We start from the raw sequence: 24,115 nt of genomic DNA, 5'->3' as shown, positions 1-24,115 counted from the left end.
GAGTCAGCAGGACGCAGTCAGCAGGACGCAGCAAACAGTCATTCTGCATTTTTAATTTTTTTTTAAATTGTTCCCAAGGGGAGTTGAACCTGTGATCACTTGTGCAATACTGTAGTGTTGCAGTGAATTGTAAAATTACTGATCTTCTATGCTATGCCATAGCATGTGGCAGACACGTGGATCTTTAGTAGACCTCAACTGCCATGACAATGCCATCTGCACCCCACAATCACATTGTAGGTGGGCTGAGAGATGTTCAAAGGGACACCTCCCACCCATTTCCAACCTCTTAAATGCCACATTAATAATTGACAGCGGTAGCTAAGGCCATGTGCAAACGTTGAGTATTTGGTGAGTGTTTTACCTCAGTATCTATAAGCCAAAACCAGGAGTGGGTGATAAATACAGAAGTGGTCGGATTTCTATTATACTTTTCCTCTGATTGTTCCACTCCTGGTTTTGGCTTACAAATACTGAGGTAAAAATACTGCACGTGTGCACGTGGCCTAAGGGGTTAAATTGTTGCATCAGGATCTGCATCTTGAGTGTTGCCCCTAGCCTAATGAACTCTAGGAGACAGGAAATTGAACTACATAAGGCTGCATTCACATATCCATGTTTTGTGGCCCAAGCAAGGACTGTGGGTCAGATCTCCTGAGCTGTGAAAAACAGATGATCGTGATATGGCACAAATTCAAATCAGGTGTGTATGAACGCATACATGGTAATTTATAAGGCTATGAGTGTATAAAATACATTGGCTCCACATAAGTATTTTGTTTCAGTATTGGTAACCTGGAGGGGGGTTCACAAATTATGAGTGCTAATCTTTCTCATTACACCTGTCAGACACACAGTGTGAATTTCCAGGTGTTCCTAGGACGTTACTGCTGAATGGAAAGTTTCTTGCACATTAACAATGATTTTGCATGTAGATCTTTATTGATGTGTGTAGCCAGTCACTGAAATGACAGCAGTACCTCCAGGAAATGAAGGCTGACTCCTACCAGCTGAGTCATTAGTTCCCTTCTACTGTCACTTCTTGACTGCAGTTGTTTTCCGCTATAGTGGGGTTAGCATTTAGGGCTGTGAGAAGACTATTACTGGAGATCGAATTCCTCCGCTCTTCACCTGCTGGAACTCTGACTCAGAGGATTAGTCAGACCCAAAAACCAGGTTCTTCTGCACAAACACCTGTCATATTGTTAGATTTGGAGAACTGCATGCCAACCCGCTGAAGCCAGATCTTGGCTGGAATTCAGTAGGAATTTACTTTCTCCCCCCCCCCCCCCCCCCCCCCCTTTTTTTTTTTTTTTTTTTTTTTTTCTTTCTTTTTTAAATACACACTTTGGTTTAAATAAAATGTCCAAACAGTTGCAGTGGGTGCAGGCAAACACCCTGAGTCACATGGGAGTATCTACAACTTGTTTTTAATACTCTACACTTTGGTGTTTATCAGGTGTTTTTTGGATATTTTATTATTTTTTTTTTTCTTTACAGGTAATACATATAGAATAAATGTTTTTCACCTGTAAACTGTGAAGTCAAAGATTCTGTTTTGAATAGTGCCTATATAAATTTATTAAAAGAAACAAACCTTTATTGGTTAACCAGAAAAATTATAAATAAGGCCAAATGCTGGCATAGTGTAACCATGGTTACAGACCTCTTTCTCAGTGTAGTTTGCACCAATTGTATGTAGAACGTGGTGTAGTTTTCTGGCACTTGGAAAGGAGTGGGATCTAAAAACTAAGGTTACGAGTACAGAGACTTTGCCCAAAGTTCACTATGTGTTGCTGTTACATTGCAGCTTAATACAAGTGATTGGGGCGGCATCAGGTACGGACTGGGGCTGAAATTCAGCTCTGGCACTTGAAATCACACAGGCCCATTCTGTCCCCGTCCCAAGCTCCAGATGGGATATATTACCCTGGATGGAGGAAAGCAATATTTACTTCAAGACCAATATTTCTAATGATACCCAAGGCCTGCTGGGGTAAGTGACGGAGGCAGCAACTTTGTGCTCGGTCACAACTCTTAGGCTAGGTTCACATCGCGTTAGGGCAATCTGTTTAACAGATCCATTTCTAAGCGGCACTAACGCAATGTAGCGGATCCGCTAACGCACCCATAGACTTCCATTAGTATAATGGATCCTAACGCATGTCAAAATCGGCATGCATTAGCGATGGTCCGTTATTTTGTGACTCATCTTCCAACATGGACTACCACATTTTTGGGTCCGATACAGCAAATGGAAGCATTCGCGCTGCATAGAACTCTATTGCTAACGCAGGTCGATGCAATGCAACCATGCATTAACGCGATCGGAAAAATACAATTTGAGGCTCATTGTTAGCGCATCCATTTAACGAATCCATTAAATGGATTGCCCTAACGCAATGTGAACCTAGCCTTATCAGTATGGGTGTCTTGAGAACACCGATTCTGATAACAATGTAGCCAGGGCCGGACTGGGACTAAAATTCAGCCCTGGCATTTGAAGTCACACAGGCCCACTTGTCACATGGTGACTGTATAATATCTTTGTACACTTGTAGGCTACAAGAAGTGAGAGGAGTGTAACACGACTATATAACATATAATTACAGCTGTATCCAGCATTACAGCTCAGCCCCCATAGAATGTAATACAGCACAGCCCCCATAGACTGTAATACAGCACAGCCCCCTAGAATGGAATGCAGCACAGCCCCCTAGAATGGAATGTAGCACAGCCCCATAGAATGGAATGTAGCACAGCCCCATAGAATGGAATGCAGCACAGCCCCATAGAATATAATGCAGCACAGCCCCATAGAATATAATGCAGCACAGCCCCATAGAATATAATGCAGCAGAGGCCCATAGAATGGAATGCAGCCAGCCCCATAGAATATAATGCAGCACAGGCCCATAGAATGGAATGCAGCACAGCCCCATAGAATGGAATGCAGCACAGCCCCATAGAATGGAATGCAGCACAGCCCCATAGAATGGAATGCAGCACAGCCCCATAGAATGGAATGCAGCACAGCCCCATAGAATGGAATGCAGCACAGCCCCATAGAATGGAATGCAGCACAGCCCCATAGAATGGAATGCAGCACAGCCCCATAGAATGGAATGCAGCACAGCCCCATAGAATGGAATGCAGCACAGCCCCATAGAATGGAATGCAGCACAGCCCCATAGAATGGAATGCAGCACAGCCCCATAGAATGGAATGCAGCACAGCCCCATAGAATGGAATGCAGCACAGCCCCATAGAATGGAATGCAGCAGAGGCCCATAGAATGGAATGCAGCCAGCCCCATAGAATATAATGCAGCCAGCCCCATAGAATATAATGCAGCAGAGGCCCATAGAATGGAAAGCAGCCAGCCCCATAGAATATAATGCAGCAGAGGCCCATAGAATGGAATGCAGCCAGCCCCATAGAATATAATGCAGCAGAGGCCCATAGAATGGAATGCAGCCAGCCCCATAGAATATAACGCAGCAGAGGCCCATAGAATATAATGCCCCCCCCCCAATAGCTCCACAATCCAGTCATCACTCATTGATAAAAAACAAAACAAAAACACTCTACTCACCTTTCCTCCTGCCCCGCGCTGCTCTGGCTCTGGTCTCAGCAGTCGCAGTCTGCCCGCCCGGTCACACAGAAGGTGCGCGATGATATGACGTCATCGCGCACCCGCAGTGTCAGCGGCAGGCAGAGCGGGGAATGATGGGAGAGGAAGCGTCAGCAGACGCTCTCTCCTCCATCATTGCATTCAACTGTACCGGCGTCTATGACTCCGGTATAGTTGAATGCGGGGCCGGTAGTGCGCCGACAGCGGCACACTCGAGCGGCCCACTACTGCCACCGGCCCTTCTGGCATTTGCCACACCTGCCCGATGGCCAGTCCGGCCCTGAATGTAGCAGACAAGTTGGCCCATAACCAGACGGGCCCTTCTGGCATTTGCCAAATGGCCAGTCCTGCCCTGGGCGGCATTGTGGGTGCTGCGACTGCAACAAGCAAGGTGCAAACAATCTGCCGTAGTTGGATCTCACACATTGCTTTTCATTTCAAGATGGAAAGTGACCTGTTTTGCACTTTTCTATCTGCAGCGTGTCAACTTCATAAACACAGATTTTCTGTGCACTTTTCACAATGGAGAACAAGAATGAGTGGCATAAATTCCGTAATAAATGTGTAACACATTGGAGTTTGTAGATCCTCGGATGAGATGTGCATAAAATATAAACTCTCCAGTCCCATCAGGGTTATGTGCAGGTGTCTGCACCGTCCGGCCGCATGTGATGGCGATAGTAAGAGGCTGCAGTGACCGCAGGCACAGGGCCTCGCCTGCACAGGTACAGTCATGGCCAAAAGTATTCACACCCCTGCAATTCTGTCAGATAATACTCAGTTTCTTCCTGAAAATGATTGCAAACACAAATTCTTTGGTATTATTATCTTTATTTAATTTGTCTTAAATGAAAAAACACAAAAGAGAATGAAGCAAAAAATTGATCATTTCACACAACTCCAAAAATGGGCCAGACAAAAGTATTGGCACCCTCAGCCTAAGGCCGGTTTCACACGTCAGTGGCTCCGGTACGTGAGGTGACAGTTTCCTCACGTACCGGAGACACTGACACACGTAGACCCATAAAAATCAATGCATCTGTTCAGATGTCATTGATTTTTTTGCGGACCGTGTCTCCGTGTGCCAAACACGGAGACATGTCAGTGTTCGTGGGAGCGCACGTTTTACACGGACCCAATAGAGTCAATGGGTCCGCGTAAAACACGGACCTCACACGGACATTCTCCGTCTGGGGTCCGTGTGCGTGCAGGAGACAGCGCTACAGTAAGCGCTGTCCCCCCCACATGGTGCTGAAGCCGGTATTCATATCTTCTCTCCAGCAGCGTTTGCTGTTGAGAAAATATGAAGAATAGTGTTAAAAATAAAGATCCATGTGTCCGCCCCCCCCGCTGGTCAGAAAATACTTACCCGCTCCCTCGCTCCTTCCTGGTCTGGCCGCGCCTCCTACTGTATGCGGTCACGTGGGGCCGATCATTTACAATCATGAATAGTCGGCTCCGCCCCTATGGGAGGTGGAGCCACATATTCATGACTGTAAATGATCGGGCCCACGTGACCGCATGCAGGAGAAGCCGCGGCCAGACCAGGAAGCAGCGAGGGAGGCGGGTAAGTATTTTCTGACCAGCGGGGGGGCGCACAGGGGGTGGGGGGGCGCCGGACACATGGATCTTTATTTTAAACACTATTCTTCATATTTTCTCTACAGCAAACGTTGCTGCAGGGAAGATATGAATCGCAGCTTCAGCACCATGCAGAGTGGGTACCACACGCTCCGTGTGGTACCCACTCGCCATACGGGCGGCACACGTGTGCCGCACGTATGGCCTACGTGAGTTCCCAGGCACACGGACACGGATAACTCCGGTACCGATTTATTCCGGTACCGGAATTATCTGGACGTGTGGGACAGCCCTAAGGGCTTGTTTCCACATGCGAGAAACACGTCCGTGTCTCACATGTAGAAACCAAGCTCTGGCGCCGGCACTCAGGAGCGGAGCTGTGCGGCTCCATGTGTTCCTATGCGGCCGCACGCTCTGCTCCGGAGTGCAGACACCAGAGCTTGGTTTCTACATGCGAGACACGGACGTGATTCTCGCATGTGGAAACAAGCCCTAATACTTGGTTGCACAACCTTTAGCCAAAATAACTGCCACCAACCGCTTCCGGTAACCATCAATGAGTTTCTTACAATGCTCTGCTGGAATTTTAGACCATTCTTCTTTGGCAAACTGCTCCAGGTCCCTGATATTTGAAGGGTGCCTTCTCCAAACTGCCATTTTTAGATTTCTCCACAGGTGTTCTATGGGATTCAGGTCTGGACTCATTGCTGGCCACCTTAGAAGTCTCCAGTGCTTTCTCTCAAACCATTTTCTAGTGCTTTTTGAAGTGTGTTTTGGGTCATTGTCCTGCTGGAAGACCCATGACCTCTGAGGGAGACCCAGCTTTCTCACACTGGGCCCTACATTATGCTGCAAAATTTGTTGGTGGTCTTCAGACTTCATAATGCCATGCACACAGTCAAGCAGTCCAGTGCCAGAGGCAGCAAAGCAACCCCAAAACATCAGGGAACCTCCGCCATGTTTGACTGTAGGGACCGTGTTCTTTTCTTTGAATGCCTCTTTTTTTTTTTTTTTTTTTCTCCTGTAAACTCTATGTTGATGCCTTTGCCCAAAAAGCTCTACTTTTGTCTCTTCTGACCAGAGAACATTCTTCCAAAACATTTTAGGCTTTTTCAGGTAAGTTTTGGCAAACTCCAGCCTGGCTTTTTTATGTCTCGGGGTAAGAAGTGGGATCTTCCTGGGTCTCCTACCATACAGTCCCTTTTCATTCAGACGCCGACGGATAGTACGGGTTGACACTGTTGTACCCTCGGACTGCAGGGCAGCTTGAACTTGTTTGGATGTTAGTCCAGGTTCTTTATCCAACATCTGCACAATCTTGCCTTGAAATCTCTTGTCAATTTTTCTTTTCCGTCCACATCTAGGGAGGTTAGCCACAGTGCCATGGGCTTTAAATTTATTGATGTCACTGCGCATGGTAAACACAGGAACATTCAGGTCTTTGGAGATGGACTTGTAGCCTTGAGATTGCTCATGCTTCCTCACAATTTGGTTTCTCAAGTCCTCAGACAGTTCTTTGGTCTTCTTTCTTTTCTCAATGCTCAATGTGGTACACACAAGGACACAGGACAGAGGTTGAGTCAACTGTGTAATCCATGTCAACTGGCTGCAAGTGTGATTTAGTTATTGCCAACACCTGTTAGGTGCCACAGATAAGTTACAGGTGCTGTTAATTACACAAATTAGAGAAGCATCACGATATTTCGGACAGTGCCAATACTTTTGTCCACCCCCTTTTTTATGTTTGGTGTGGAATTATATCCAATTTGGCTTTAGGACAATTCTTTTTGTGTTTTTTTTTCATTTAAGACAAATTAAATGAAGATAATAATAACAAAGAATTTGTGTTTGCAATCATTTTCAGGAAGAAACTGAGTATTATCTGACAGAATTGCAGGGGTGTGAATACTTTTGGCCATGACTGTATATAGGTGTATATATAATACATACACCTACACTGCTGTCATATGGCTCTGCAATATGTTATTGTATCTGAACTGACGATGTTGTGCCAGATTTCTCAGTTCTGAGGGATACTAAGACATGACTATGGCGGCACCTGGGGCTCCAGACATGTGACCTCTCCAGAGGCAGAAAAATACAATGACCTGAAATGCTGAGGGTGGGAATTGTATCAGACAATACGGACTTTGTGCAGATCCTTGTAGCCATTGTTTATCTAAAATAAAGCTCAAAGGTTTTCTGCCCCCACACCATAGTCTGAGCAATGCCCCTCAGGATACGAGTTTGCAGTGGGGGAAGAGTCTGACAATGAGGGGCCTTCTGTGGAATTCCACAGCCCAGCAGAGATGGGGGACCGTTAGTATGTGATCTACATGGAGGAAGCATGGCGGGGTGGTCTTTCTTTCTGGGGCACACATGTGAAGTGTTCAGCTGGAGGAGGCTGACTGCCTGGGAGGAATGTCTCTCAGTTCCAGCCCTCACAAGCTGCAGCCTGGCGGATATACAAAAGTAGTTTCTGTTTTTCAGCTGCCAGAGAGCAGTCATCATGAGTGGGGGGAGGCGGAACGAGCAGGGAAAAGCAGGTCTCCCCTCCCTGGGCAGGAGCTGCAGTCAGTGCAGTGACTCAGGCTGGATGTGTCTGGCCCCCTCCATAATCCGGCGGATATGAGCCACCGACAGCACGAGTCATGTAAACCCCACACGGCAGCCACGTCTCCCCTCACAGCCAGTGTATGACTTCACCAGCCGGCACTCGCAGCCAGTGCAGCGGCCGCCATGCCCGGCACTGCAGTGTGCGGACTGGTGGAGCCGGCAGCTGTACATGTACACACAACTGTCTACCTCCCCCCCCATGTCACTGATACATGACGGCAGTCTAGTCAGTCACAGACATGGTGTCTAGTCAGCCTCTGCTCGGCGTGTCGGAGCTGACAACAGATTGTTTACTGCATTGTTTGACCATGGGGTTTTACTGACTTTCCTAAATATTCTTCCCATTGAAGACAAAAAGGGCAATTTTGATTAAAGTTTGTGAACCACGTTCCCCTCATCAAATACTTTTTTTTTTTTTTTTTCTCAAAGACAAAAAATCCCCCTGCAAATGCTGAATCCTCTGTGTGTTCAGAGGTCGTATGGCGACATGTCTATAATAATAATAAATACTGCAGAAAACGCCTATGTGAGGGCACGGCATTGTTCCCTGGACTGAATTCAAACATGGTTATGTTTTTAATCATGAAATATTCCAGTGTAATCGCATAAAATCACAGCTGAACCGTGAGACAAAACCCCACTTTTGGGCCACGTTTAGTATTTGGGCAGTATTTACCTCAGTATTTGTAAGGCCTCTTTCACACTTCCGTCGTTTGGCCAACGTCGCGATGCGTCGTTTTGGAGAAAAAACGCATCCTGCAAAGTTGCCCGCAGGATGCGTTTTTTTTTTCTCCATAGACTTGCATTAGCGACACATTGCGACGTATGGTCACACATCGCATCCGTCGTGCAAGGGATGCGTCATGTTTTTGAGGTCCGTCGTGATGAAAAAACGTTCCATGTAACGTTTTTTCGTCCGTCGCAACCGCCATTTCCGACCGTGCATGCGCGGCCAGAACTCTGCCCCCTCCTCCCCGGAATTCATAATGGGCAGCGGATGTGTCTGAAAACTGCATCCGCTGCCCACGTTGTGCACTATTTGCACAGCGTCCGTCGGGCCGACTGTTTGCGACGGCCCCTTACCGACGGAAATGTGAAAGAGGCCTTAGCAAAAACCAGAAGTGGTGACAGGTTTCTATTAGGCTATGTGCACCTGTTGCAGATTTGACTGGAATTTTCTGTGCAGATTCTGCATTTCTTGGCAGAAAACGCAGGTCAGAATCTGCACCTTTTTTTTGGTATGTACACACACTGCAGATTTTTGTGTGGATTTCTTCCTTTTTGTACCCCTGCAGATTTCTATTATGGAGTGGGTGTAGAAACGCAGCAGATCTGCACAAAGAATTTAAATGGTCCTTTTTTGAATCTGCTGCGTTTTCCGTACAGATTTTTCTGCACCATTAGCACAGCATTTTTTTTTTTGCCATTGATTTACATTGTACTGTAAATCACTTGCAGATCTGCAACGTTTCTGCGCGGTAAAAAAAAGCTGCAGATCTGCAGGAAATTTGAAACGTCTGCACATATCCTTAGTGATGAGCGAATATACTTGTTACTCGAGATTTCCCGAGCACGCATGGGTGTCCTCCGAGTGGTGTTTTTTTTTTTTTTTTGTTGTTTGTGCTCGGAGATTTAGTTTTCATCGCCGCAGCTGAATGATTTACATCTCTTAGGCCGGCGTCACACTAGCGAGTTTTACAGACGTATGAGCGCAGAAAATACGTCCGTAAAATACGGATTACACACGGCCCAATGAATCTCTATCGGGCTGCTTATATCAGCCGCATATTACGCATCCGTAATATACAGTCTTGTACGGCCGTAGAAAATCGCAGCATGCTGCCTTTGTCAGCGTATTGCGCAAAAAATATGCCAATGAAAGTCTATGGGGGTGAGAAAAATACGGATTACACACGGACCAGCAGTGTGACTTGTGAGAAATATGCAGCGGTGTTCTATAGAAAAGCCGGTAATTCAATTGCCGGCTTTTTCTTTCTCCTTCACAAACCCGACATGATATGAGACATGGTTTACATACAGTAAACCATCTCATATCTGGTTTTTTTTTTTTGCATATTCCACACTACTAATGTTAGTAGTGTGTATGTGCAAAATTTGGGCGCTGTAGCTTGTAAAATAAAGGGTTAAATGGCGGAAAAAATTGGCGTGGGCTCTCACGCAATTTTCTCTGCCAGAGTGGTAAAGCCAGTGACTGAGAGCAGGTATTAATAGCCTAGAGAGGGTCCATGGTTATTGGCCTCCCCCTGGCTAAAAACATCTGCCCCCAGCCACCCCAGAAAAGGCACATCTGGAAGATGCGCCTATTCTGGCACTTGGCCACTCTCTTTCCACTCCAGTGTAGTGGTGGGATATGGGGTAATGAAGGGTTAATGTCACCTTGCTATTGTAAGGTGACATTAAGCCAGGTTAATAATGGAGAGGCGTCAATTATGACACCTATCCATTATTAATCCAATAGTACAAAATGGTTAATAAAACACACACACACATCATTAAAAAGTATTTTAATGAAATAGACACAGGGTGTTGTAATATTTTATTATACTCTTAATCCACCTGAAGACCCTCGTTCTGTAAAAAAGGAAAAATAAAAAATCAACAATATCCCATACCTTCCGTCGTTCAGTCACGTCCCACGATGTAAATCCATCTGAAGGGGTTAAATCCTTTTACACCCAGGAACTCTGCTAAAGCAGCTGTGCTCCTGTCTGTAACATTTTGGGAATGAATGGAGTGCAGGGGAATGTCCTATAGTTACCTTGATTTGCGGTGATGCGCCCTCTGCTGGATGAACTCATATGAAATCGAGCGTTGGCCCATGCCAATTTTTTCCCACGATTTAACCCTTTATTTTACAAGCTACAGCGCCCAAATTTTGCACATACAGACTACTAACATTAGTAGTGTGGAATATGCCAAAAAAAAGGGATATCCTGTCGTGTGTGTAAAATATGTATTAGGCTATGTCTCCACGTTCAGGATGGCCGGCGGGTACGCCGCAGCGGCGAAGCTGCTCGGCGCTAAGCCCCGCCCCCTTAATGGGACGCGATCATGCCGGATGTGTTAACTCTTCACATCCGGGATGATCGCTCGCTCCCATAGGGCCCTGTGATATGCCTTGCGGGGACGCTGCGTCCCCGCAAGGTGTACGGGCATGCTGCGATCTGAAAAGACGCGCAGCATGTCCGGAGTCGCAGGGCCGCCGCGTGCGGGTTTCCACGCATAGTGGAGACGGGATTTCATAAAATCCCCTCCACTATGCTGGAACATCTGGACGCTGCTTTGTTGACGCTGCAGCTCTGCGCAGCGTCAAAAAAGCAGCGTTTCCTGACCGTGGAAACATACCCTTAACGAACATTTGAGCCCATAAATCCATTAGGGTATGTGTCCACGTTCAGGTTTGCTTCAGGCTTTGGTCAGGATTTTATGCAGGTAAAATCCTGACCAAAAATGCACCTGAGGTCACTGGCAGGTCACCTGCGGTGTTCCTGCGTGTTTTGCTCATTGTAGCAACATGCTGCTTTCTGAAAAAACGCAATGCATGTGTGTTTTTGCGGAAAAAACGCATGCGTTTTTTAATGCACAGTGGAGACGAGATTTCATTAAATCCCCTCCACTATGCTGTAACATCTGGACGCTGCGTTTTTGACGCTGCGGCTCAACGCTGCGTCAAAAACGCATCGTTTCCTGAATGTGGACACATACCCTTAGGGTATGTGTCCACGTTCAGGATTTGGTCAGGATTTTATGCAAGTAAAATCCTGACCAAATCTGCACCTGAGGTCACCGGCAGGTCACCTGCGCTGTCCTTACGTTTTTTATGCTATGTAAGGACATGCTGCGTTCTTAAAAAACGCACCGCATGTGCGTTTTTGCGGGAATATCGCATGCGTTTTTTAATGCATAGCGGAGACGGGATTTCATAAAATCCCCTCCACTATGCTGTAACATCTGGACGCTGCGTTTTTGACGCTGCGGCTCAACGCTGCGTCAAAAACGCAGCGTTTCCTGAACGTGGACACATACCCTAAGATGTCGGTTTTGCAAGCCTGCGAGAAAATATCGCAGTACGCATGCCATACGGATTACATACGGAGGATGCCATGCCCAAAATATGCTGCCACACCCTGCCTACGGATGACATACGGATCACTATTTTAGGAACATTTCTGCGTATTGTCTTACACCTAGTGTGACGCCGGCCTTAGCCAGCATAAGTACATGTGGGGGTTGCCTGGTTGCTAGGGAATACAGGAAGATATACCACCACACCATGACCAGACAACATAGTGACCGAATAATACATACAAGGGACAAATACCACCACACCATGACCAGATCACATATTACCACCACATAGTGATCGAATAATATGACATATTAGGGCAGCACGGTTCAGAGGTTAGCCTTGCAGCGCTGGGATCCTGAGTTCAAATCCCACCAAGGACAACATCTGCAATGAGTTTGTATGTTCTCCCCGTGTTTGCGTGGGTTTCCTCCAGGTACTCTGGTTTCCTCCCACATTTACAAAGACGTACTGCTAGGGAATCTAGATTGTGAGCCCCATTGGGTACAGTGGGAATGTCTGTAAAGCGCTCTGAAATTAATAGCTCTATATAAATGAGTAAAAATATTATCAGCATATAGGGACCAAATTATACCACATACAAGGAGAAATACTGCCACGCAGTGACCAGACCACAAATTACCAACACATAGTGCCCGACTACTACAGTATTGATTATGAATACAAACCACAATACTAACAAGTTATTACCACCAGTGACATTATACACAGTGCCACTGTATATAGTGTCAGTGACCACCAGTGGCATACACAGGTGCTCTTATATAGTGTCAGAGTACAGGTAATAGTGATCACCAGTGACATTATACACAGGAGCTCTGTATATAGTGTCAGTGTACATGTAATAGTGATCACCATAATTATACACAGTGCCTCTGTATATAGTGTCAGTGTACAGGTAATCCAGTGACATTATACACAGGAGCTCTGTATATAGTGTCAGTGTACACATAATACAGTGATCACCAATGACATTATACAAAGGAGCTCTGTACACTGTATACAGTATATAGTAGAAGTGTACAAGCAACACACTGACTCACCAGTGACATCTGTAGTTGGAAGTGGTTTTTTTTATTTTTTTATTTCTTTTCTTCATCCAGTGCAGACCGCCATTACTTATTCCAACAAAGACTCGTCTCTGCAGAATATGTTAGCTATAGCTGATCGCTTCCAGAGCACATTCCCCACTATTTTCCTCGACTTCTATACTATGTCAGATGAAGTAAAAAAAAAAAAAAAAAAAGACAGTGCCACCCTGCACAGTAGCAGGACCCCCTTTTGTTCTTACCATGGATGACAGTAAGCTCAAAAGTAAATTACAGCAGTAATAATGTCCCCTGATTGGCCCCTACAGTAATTATGTCCCCACTTGCCACCATAAACCAATGTATATTCCTCATCCTGACCTCCATACAGTAATTATGTCTCCCCTTTATTTAATAAGGTGCCAGATCCTGGGCCCCTTTATTTAATGTCTCCATCTTGGACCCCAATGTCCACCTTAATAAGGTCCCTATCCTGGGCCCCTTCCAGTAATAATGTCCTCATCCTGGACCCCTTTATTTAATGTACCCTCCCTGGGCCCCTATGTCCGTCCCTATGGCCACTACCTTGCCCAACTACAGAGGGGGGATTCTTCTCACCTTCTTGCGCTCCCCGGCATCCTCTTGTGGCTTCATATTCGGCGTGGTCGTTACAATGGCTGCCGACTGCAGCTGTGACAGGGCGCTCTGCTTTGTGACAGGCCGCACGGTGACATCACATAGCAGTAACATTGAAAGGCCGCCGGCCTATCAAAGGCTGCAAGAATCATTTAACAAAACTGCTATGTGACTTCAACACATGGCCTGTCACAGAGCAGAGCGCCCTGTCACAGCTGCAGCCGGCATTCATCTTGATGTGCGTTGTCGGCACCAGGTTTTCATGGGCCTTGGGCGAAAGAGTATCAGTGGGCCCCTTTAACACATGCCACGATTCCTGATGCACAGATAAAAAAACAGATAGGCGCCATACAGTATTACGGTCAACATAGTGCTCCATACAGTATTACGGGCACCTCATAGTCCGCCATACAGTATTATGGGCAACCACATAGTCCTCAATACAGTATTATTGGCCCCATATAATGCTCCTCCATACAGTATTATGGCCAACCACATAGTCCTCCATAAAGTATTATGGGCCCCATATAATACTCCTCCATACAGCACATCATGGGCCCCCTGCTCCTACATACAGTATTGTGGGCCCCATGCTCATCCACACAGTATTATGGGACCCCGTTCCTCCATACAGTATTATGGGACCCCGTTCCTCCATACAGTATTATGGGACCCCGTTCCTCCATACAGTATTATGCCCCCCCCCGCTCCTCCATACATTACTATGGGCCCCACACATGAAAAAAAAAAAGTAAAATCCTCACCTCTCCCATTCATACCGCAGGTCCGGTACACTGTGTCTCTCCGGCTCTGCAACGCTCAGCACAGAGAGGCTGAGCGCGCAGTGATGACGTCATCACACCCTCTGCCCTGAGACGTTGCAGTCAGAGGGCGCTGAAGACACTGCAGCTGCCGCCCGGAACGAGGAGAGGTGAGTATTGGGAGGGTCCGATACCAGCACTGGCACCGTAGTCCCCCCCGACTCACGGACCCCATACTCCGTGTCCCACCCCATTCGCCCAGGGTCCCCAGCACTTACCTGGGTTCGCCGGGTGGTGTCGCTGGTAGTGGCGGCGGTCGTCGCCGCCTGAAGATTTAAAGGGCCCGCGTCTTTTTTTTTTTTTTTTTTTTTTTTTTCCCCTCTGGGTTGGGGCCCACCGGGCATTTCACCGGTGTCCTTGTGGGCCAGTCCGACCCTGGGTATCACATAAAACCAACAAATTGTATGAAGCCACTTTAATACAGAATCTCCAGTTCTATGGGCCATACTGTACCAACATAATCCTCCTGAATTTGTTTATTTTTGCTACAGGTTCTGTAGGAAATGGTTGCATGTTACATTAGATGTCTTATTTCTGAGTTACTCACTTTTGAGGAACGTTCCCATGATTAGTGCTTGTTCAGGCTTTCATGCAGCTGAATTTCCGCATGAATCCTGCACCTCAGAAGACTTGCATTAATGATGCATTGTTGTCTCTCTGAGGGTATGTTTCCACGGTACGTAAACGCTGCTTGTTTGACGCTGCAGCGTCAAACAAGCAGCGTCCAGATGTTCCAGCATAGTGGAGGGGATTTTATGAAATCCCGTCTCCACTATGCGTGGAAACCCGCACGCGGCGGCCCTGCGACTCCGGACATGCTGCGCGTCTTTTCAGAACGCAGCATGTCCGTACACCTTGCGGGGACGGACGCAGCGTCCCCGCAAGGCATATCACAGGGCCCTATGGCGAGGGGTGCGATGATCCCGGATGTGTACTGTACACATCCGGCACCATCGCGTCCCAGAAAGGGGGCGGGGCTTAGCGCCGAGCGGCTTCGCCGCTGCGGCGAACCCGCCGGCAAGCCGTACCGTGGAGCCATACCCTTATATGTTAGATTAGATGTGCAAAGTTTTAGAGATATATATGCAGTGGATAGAAAGATATGAGAGATATAAATCAGTGCTTTGCTTGTGTAGTTTACTGTACATGCATTAACCTTACGAATAAATGAGAAAATTGACGGGGTCCCCTTATTTTTTGATAACCAGCCAAAGTAAAGCAGACGACTGTGGGCTTATAACTATCGGGCTAGGAAGGTCCTTGGTTATTGTGCCCTTCCCAGCCTCAAAAATATGAGCCCTCAGCCACCCCAGAATTAATACATTGCATGAGATGCGCCAGTTCTGGTGCTTTGCCCGCTTCTTCCCGATCGCCCTTGTGCGGTGGCAATCGGGGTAATGGTAGTTGGGGTTGATGACCGCTGTGAATTGTCAAAAATCAACGCTGCCATCAAGTCCAGTCCACTTGGTGATGAAGTGTCTACCAGACACCCCCATTACTGACCCGGTAGAAAAAAAAGGTTTTTTTTTGTTTGTTTTTTTTTGTTTGTTTTTATTTGAATTCAGATTCCCTCACAATATCCCTCATGAACAAATTTATGTAACCCCTTTGAGACCCTGCCATTTTTTTTTTGTTTTTGCATTTGTTTTTCGCTCCCCTTCTTCCCAGAGCCATAATTATTATTTTTTTTATTTATTTTTTTTCTGTCAATATGGCCATGTGAGTGCTTGGTTTTTTTTTTTTTGGTTTTTTTTTGCGGGACAAGTTGTACTTTTGAATGACACCATTTGGTTTTACCATAAAGTGTACTCAAAACACGAGAACAAAATTATACGTGCTGTGAAATTGCAAAAAAGATTCAATTCTACAATGGTTTTTTTTATTTATTTTATTTTCTTTTAGCCATGTTCACTAAATGCTAAAACTGACCTGCCAATAGGAAAGTGTAGTTGAAAACCCGCAGAAGAAGCCGCAAGAAAATCCGCAGTGAAAACCGCAGTGGTTTTGCACTGCGGATTTTGCAAATCCGCTGCGGAAACATCCGCAGCAGAATCCGCAACATGGGCACATAACTTGATCGCTATATGGCGTAATAAGGGTAATTTTTTTTTTTCTTTTTAATGGATCTGGTGATTCTGAACGCAGCAATACCAAATGTTTTTTGTTTATTGTTATTTATTATTAATAATAATAATAATAATAATAATAATATTATTATTTTGAATGGGGCAAAAGGGTGATTTAAACTCTAGATTTTTTTAAATATTTTTAAAAACCTAATTTTTTTTTACTTTTGGCATGCTTCAATAGTCTCCATGGGAGACTAGAAGCTGCTATAACCTGATCGACACTGCTACATAGAAACGATGATCAGACCACCTGTATGTAACAGAATTGCTGACTTGCTATGAGCGCCGACCAATGGGCGGTGCTCATAGCAATCCGGCACTGACAACCATAGAGGTCTCCTGGAGACCTCTGGATGTCATGCCAACCCACCGGTGACCTGTGATCACATGATGGGGATCACTGGTGGGCGGATTTTCTCCAGATGGCCAAAAGAGTGCGTTGAATGCCTCTGTCAGAGTTTGACAGCAGAATTTAACGAGTTAATAGCCGCTGATGTATCGCGATTCCACCCACGGCTGTTTCAGGCACATGTAGCGGGAAAGATGTGGGCTCATCGCCGGAGCCCACATCAAAGGGAGGAAAGCAACCTGTGCAGTACTAGTATGGCGGGGTCAGAAAGGGTGTTTAAAAAAAAAAAAAAAAAAATCCCAATGCAGGTCCAAAGTTATCCACCAAATAAAAAGTAGTCCAGAAAAGGATACCTGAAGGACCTAAAAAAGACAGAAATAAAAACAAGACAGTCCCTCGTTCACCAATTTATTACCAAAAAATGTTCCCACGAAGCTCCATTGTAATACACGTTCCCGACCCTGTTCAGAGAGGTGTACTGTTTTCCTTCACAGTAAGGCCGGGATCACACATACGCGAGATACGGCCAAGTCTCGCAGGTGAAAACCCAGCTCTGGCACTCCGGAGCGGAGCGTGCAGCTCCATGTATTGCTGTGCGGCTGCACACTCCGCTCTGGAGTGTCGGCGCCAGAGCTTGGTTTTCACCTGCGAGACTTGGCCGTATCTTGCGTATGTGTGATCCCGGCCTATGTCTCCTTTTTAAGAAGGGCCCACAAGTTCTCATTAGGGTTTGGGTCAGGTGAGGAAGTGGATCATGTCATTATTTTTTCATCTTTACAGCCTGTACTGGCAGCCAAGTATTGGAGGACTTTGATGAATGTGATGGAGCATTGTCCTGCATACAAGTCATGGTTTTCTTGAAAAAATGTAGATTTTTTTTTTTTTTTTTTTTTTTTTTTTTTATCACTGCTTGAATAAACAGATTTCTAAAAAAAAAAAAAAAAAAAAAAAAAAAAAATCTACATTTTTTCATCACTGCTTGAATAAACAGATTTCTAAAAAAAAAAAAAAAAAAAAAAAAACCTGGCAGATTTTTTTTTTTTTTTTCAGTAAATCTTCAACCTTTTAGGCTATGTGCACACGATGTGGATTTGTTGCCTTTCCGCAGAGTTTTTTTTCTGCGCGGAAATACACAAAAACCCACAAAGGATTACTGAGGCTATGTGCACACCGTGCGGATTAGCCTTAGGAATTTCTGGTGCGGATTCTGCCTCTCCTGGCAGAAAACGCAGCTGTGGATTTTGTGCGGATCCGCAGCGTTTTTGCTGCGGTTTTCTTGCTTTTTTTTAAATATTTTTGCGGATTCTCTGCAAAACCGCTGCAGATTCGCAAAAAAGTGACATGCTACTTTTAAACCGCAGCGGATTTTCCGCAAAGTGTGCACAGCTTTTTTTTTTTTTTCTCATTGATTTACATTGTACTGTAAATCAATTGCGGATCTGCAGCGTTTCTGCACCTCAAAAAACGCTGCAGATCCGCAGAGAATCCGCAATGTGTGCATATAGCCTAAAGCGAGGTTAATCAGTGACAATTCTGAAGTGTTGTGCACATGATGCGGAAATTTCCCTCCTTATTCGCAGCGTTTTATTTTCCGCAGCATGTGAATTCTTTTTGCGGATCTGCAGCGTTTTCCACCCATTGACTTCTATTGAGTCACTCAAATCTCTAGCAAAAACACAGGAGTAAAAAAGGTTGTGGATTTGGTTTTTAAAAAAACGCAGATTTGTCAAAGGATATGATGTCAGGAGGAAGAGTGTATATGCGGAGAATGTAGAATTGTAGAATAGAGCCCATCTTGGTTGAAGCACATCAACAATGGAGGTTGGTCAAGGAAATGACATCACTTGTTTTTATTTTTTTATAAATACTATATCTTTATCTAGCTAACAAATCCTCATAAAAAAAAACAGGCAGAATTTCCACTGTGTTTTCTGCCAAGAGATGCAGAAATTTCTGCAAGCAATTCCGCAACATGCGCACATAGCCTAAAGGTACAACTATCTCTTCAACCCCTGCCATCGGATGGAATAGTACATCCGATGGCAGATCCCCTGCTTTGATGCGGGCTCCAGCGGTGAGCCCACATCAAAGAAGGGACAATTCAGCTGTTTTGTACAGCTGACATGTGCCCGCAATAGCAGCGAGTGGAATCGCGATCCACCTGCCGCTATTAACTAGTTAAATGCCGCTGTCAAACGCTAACAGTGGCATTTAACAAGCGCTTCCGGCTGGACCCCCGCCACGTGATCGGGGGGTCAGCGGTGCATCGGCATAACAACCAGATGTCTCCTGAAGACCTCTATGGTTGTTGATGCCAGATTGCTGTGAGCGCCACCCTGTGGTCGGCGTTCATAGCAATGCAGTAAATCTGTTACATAGGAACGATTTGAGCATTGCTCCTATGTAGCAGAGCCGCCGATCAGGCTATGCTAGCTTCTAGCCTCCCATGGAGGCTAATGCAGCATGGCAAAAGTAAGAAAAAAATTTAAATATGAAAAAAAATATATAAAAGTTAAAATCACCCCCCTTTCGCCCTATTCAAAATAAAACAATGAAAAAAATCAAACCTACACATATTTGATATCGCTGAGTTCTGAATTGCCCGATCAATAAAAAAAATAAGGATTAACTTGATTGGAATTTTTTTTTTCCCTCGCTATGCCATTTAGCAAACACCAGAATTACATTTCTTTTTTTCTTGGTCGCCTCGACATTGCATTAAAATGCAATAACGGGCAATCAAAAGAACGTATCTGCACCAAAATGGTATCAATAAAAACGCCAGCTCGCAAAAAATAAGCTCTCAATTGACCCAAGGTACCGAAAAATGGAGACTCTACGGGTCTCGGAAAATTGCGCAATATTTTTTTTTTTTCTTAGCAAAGTTTGGATTTTTTTTTTCACCACTTAGATAAAAAAAAGAGCCTAGACATGTTTGGTGTCTATGAACTCATAATGGCAGGTCCGTTTTAGCATTTAGTGAAGCTAGCAAAAAAGCCAAATGAAAAACAGGTGTGGGAATGCACTTATTTTTTTTATTTTTATTTTCTGTTATTTCGACGCACTTGGAATTTTTTTTCCCGTTTTCTAGTACACGACATGGTAAAACCAAGGGTGTCGTTCAAAAGTACAATGCGTCCTGCAAAAAAAAAAAAGCCCTCACATGGCCATATTAACGGAAAAATAAAAGTTATGGCTCTGGGAAGGAGGGAAACGAAAACGCAAAACTGAAAAAACATTTGGATTAATAACGCCAGCCCATAACGCTATCCCACCTCCCTGTCTCAGGCTGTTACTGTACCACCACGGGCCCATCCATCTAGTCTGTCATGCTTCACTCTACTCTCTTCAGCCCATAAAATCTGTCTTTAGATACTTCTTGGTCCAGTCTTGACATTTGAACTTCTGTGTCTTATTCAGTGGAGGTCGGATTTCAGCCTTCTATACCTTGGACATGTCTCTGGGCACTCTGGTAAGGTCTCAATTCTGGGATATGATAGCACTGGAGAATACTTGGTTCCTGGTCGCTTCACGTTTAGTTGTTCCCAAATCTTTGGAAGTTTTATGGGGTGTGTTTGGTTTGTTTTTTGTCGTCATTTGCAGTGCTGACATCATATCAACAGTGCTGGTGCTATTAAGTGTGCTCAGCGGCTTCAAGCACTTGTGCTATCAACTGTAGTGGAGCTCCGCACCATCAAACGTGACATCAATGCTGCAAACAATAACAGATACTGGGTGCAGCAGTGTAGTATCAGACTGGCCCTGGGGATAGTGAATAAAAGCAGAGCGTGCATTTTAAAGGAAATCTGTCACCCCAAAACTTGTATATGAGATAAGGCCACCGGCATCGGGGGCTTATCTAAAGCATTCTGTAATGCAGTACATAAGCTCCCGATGTAACCTGAAAAGGTAAGAAAAACATTGTAAAAACTGCACAACTCAAGGTGTCCAAAACCACATTCAAGAAGTTTATTAAGGCCGGCGTCACACTTGGCGTAAGACAATACGCCACGTATTATACGTCCGTACTACGGCCGTAATACGGAGAAATGTTCCCAAAATAGTGATCCGTAGTCAGGGTGTGTCAGCGTATTTTGCGCATGGCATCCTCCGTATGTAATCCGTATGGCATCCGTACTGCGAGATTTTCGCGCAGGCTTGCAAAACCGACATCTAATGGATTTATGTGCTCAAATGTTAGGGAAAACATATATACAGTGTGTATATATATATATATATATATATATATATATATATATATATATATATATATATATATATATATATATATATATATATATATTCTGTATTTAGATTTCATTCAGCGCGATATCTGTGAACAGCCGGTAATTCAATTGCCGGCTTTTCATTTCTCCTGCACAAACCCGACAGGATATGAGACATGGTTTACACACAGTAAACCATCTCATATCCCCTTTTTTCTATTCACCACGACAGCACCCACTGAGAGAGGGGATCCGCCCCTAGGAACAGGAAACCTACAGAGAGATAAAAGGGGCGGCCCCCCCTCGCTCCTCAGTTGGTTTCCTGTTCCCGGGTGGAACACCTCAGAGAGAAACTCTGCGGACTTAAGGAAGAGGAAAAGCTTGCCTGGATTGCCGCCTGTTCGTCTCTGTTGAGCGGCAGGGGCTCCAGAGTAAGTCTCAGAGAAGGGGGATGTCCTGTTGGCTTCCCCCTATCCTGATAACATCAGCATGGATACCGAGTTAATAACAGTCTCCCTGATGGGAAACTGTTATATCGCTCCACCGCGTGTACGAACCCTTCAGCTATGCCTGGTAAGAGGTTTCGTTTTCTTTGCTTACCCCTCGATGATGCGGTGGGATGTGGCGGTGTGCAGTGCGGCAGCGGCAGCCTCGGTAAGCGGCGGCTTCAGCCGCATGGATAAGAGGGAGTGTGCGCATGCGCAGTCTGGTAGCGTCCCGGAAGTGGATTGTAGGACTTCCGGGGACGCAAGGTCAGCCTGGGTTCGGCTGTAGGTACCAGTATGGTTACCAGTGATTGAGGTGCGACAGCATCTGTGGCTGGAGGAGGAGACTGCGGGCCGCACACCAGGGCTAATCGCTGAACTCCCTAAACGGTTGTGTGCCATACCCTGTCAGGGTGAGTACCTCTTTGGAACCGTATTAGATGAGATACTCAAGAAGGCGGGTGAGAGGAAAAAGGGGTTCCCTAATCCCTTTATTCCTTCTTACAGAAGGGCGTTCAGGAAGCCACCATTCGGGAAGAAGGGAGGCTTTAAAGATCGATGGAACACTAATAAAGAATTTAAACAAAAAGGGAACTTGTTCAATAAACGCCCCTTTAAGCCAGCAGATAAATTCCATTGACCCCGTTTTGCCAGTGGGAGCTAGACTTCTACACTTTGTGAAACAATGGAAGGAAATAACGGTCAATCCATGGGCCATCAATTTAGTGTCTTCTTCAGGCCTTGTGTTAGACCTCATTCAAACACCTCCAGATTCCTTCCTTCTCACATCATTAAAATCTAGACCTCAGCAGGAGGCCCTTGAAACAGAAATTAAAACATTAATATCCAAACGAGTATTAATAAAGGTTCCATCATCCCAGATAGGAAAGGGCTTCTACTCCCCCCTGTTTCTGATTACTAAGCCCGACGGCTCTTTCAGAACCATAATCAATTTGAGAAAGCTGAATTCCTTTATAAAACACAGGACATTTAAGATGGAATCTATTCGTTCAGCTATTAAAAATCTATTTCCAAATTGTTACATGGTAGTATTGGATCTCAAAGATGCTTATTACCATCTCCCCATACACCAATTACACCAGCAATTTCTTCGGGTAGCAGTGGTTGTAGATGGGGAGGTCTGTCATCTACAGTACCGGGCAATGCCATTTGGTTTATCCATGGCTCCGAGGGTTTTTACCAAATTATTGTCAGAGGTAATGTCTTTCCTACGAGTAAGGGACACACTGGTAATCCCGTATTTAGATGACCTGTTGATTGTAGGTAAAAATTCTCTACAGTGTGAGGAAAGGTTAGAGGAAGTATTATTTTCTTTGCAAAAACTGGGCTGGATTATAAACTGGGAAAAATCCAAACTCCAGCCAGTGACATGTCAGAAATTTCTGGGGCTCCTATTGGACTCAGTTGACCAGATATGTAGACTTCCTGATGAGAAGAAGACCACTATAATTAATAAAGTGAGTTCAGCCATTAGTAAGCGCAGTATGTCATTGAGAAATGCCATGTCTTTATTAGGTTCCCTAACCTCTTGTATTCCTGCGGTCCAATGGGCGCAATACCACACTAGACAGCTTCAGAAATTTATATTGCAAAGTGAAGGAGACCTGGATAAAACAGTTGTTTTAACGCCAGAGGTGTTACACTCCCTTGCATGGTGGTTAGATTGGAGCAATCTGTCTAGGGGAGTTTTGTGGGTAATCACTTCATGCACTAATATTACCACGGATGCTAGTCCTGATGGCTGGGGGGCACATTTTCAGGATCAGGTAGTCCAGGGTCTCTGGTCTGGTGCTGAGCTTGAGAATTCCTCTAACGTAAAAGAGTTGAAAGCTGTATTTTATTCCCTGCTCCACTTTCTCCCTCAGCTGAAAGGCTCTCACGCAAGGGTCTTCTCCGACAACACTACCGCAGTGGCTTATCTCAACCATCAAGGAGGTACACGGTCGGAAAATCTTATGGGGATTGCTTCAGACATCATGGAGCTAGCCAAAGGTCACCTACTATCCTTGTCGGCAGTTCATATCAGAGGCATAGACAACTTTCGTGCAGACTTCCTCAGCCGCCACACTCTGCACCAGGGGGAATGGATGCTCAACAGGGAAGTTTTCAAATTAATAACAGCCAAATGGGGTGTACCCCTGATAGACTTGTTCTCCACACGAGCAAATCGTCAGGTCAAGACGTTCGCCTCTCTATGCAGAGAGGACCATCCGGACATATTCGATGCCCTCCATATAACGTGGGCATTCGATCTAGCCTATGCGTTTCCCCCATGGAATCTACTGCCGGTGGTAATAAGAAAAATAAGGGAAGAAGGGGCAAGAGTTCTGCTGATAGCCCCATTCTGGCCCAAGAGGCCATGGTTTTCATGGCTCAGAGCGATGTCAGTTTCAGACCCCTGGATTCTGCCTCAGTCCAAGGACCTTCTATCTCAGGGGCCGTTCCTACACCCTCAAGTAAAAGGAATGAACTTGACTGCCT

At 45.4% G+C, this 24,115-nt stretch overlaps 1 protein-coding gene across 2 annotated transcripts in view; it reads left to right on the top strand.

Annotated features, from left to right (window-relative positions):
- The first annotated feature begins 495 nt into the window (after nucleotides 1–495).
- TGIF1 (TGFB induced factor homeobox 1) overlaps nucleotides 496–24,115 on the top strand; it is a 58,194-nt gene continuing 34,574 nt past the window's right edge. Inside the window, exon 1 of one of the 2 annotated variants that reach the window (XM_077270294.1) lies at nucleotides 496–703. Coding sequence is in view for 1 of the 2 variants with exons in the window: in XM_077270293.1 (XP_077126408.1) it covers nucleotides 616–703 (88 nt within the window). In the remaining variant the exon portion in view is untranslated. The remainder of the gene's footprint in view (nucleotides 704–24,115) is intronic. The other variant, XM_077270293.1, reaches the window with a different exon arrangement.

The sequence above is a fragment of the Ranitomeya variabilis genome, chromosome 6 (assembly GCF_051348905.1).
Source record: "Ranitomeya variabilis isolate aRanVar5 chromosome 6, aRanVar5.hap1, whole genome shotgun sequence".
Lineage (NCBI taxonomy): Eukaryota > Metazoa > Chordata > Amphibia > Anura > Dendrobatidae > Ranitomeya > Ranitomeya variabilis.
The sequence above is the reverse complement of the archived record's forward strand: the minus strand, read 5'-3'. Positions and strand labels throughout refer to the sequence as shown.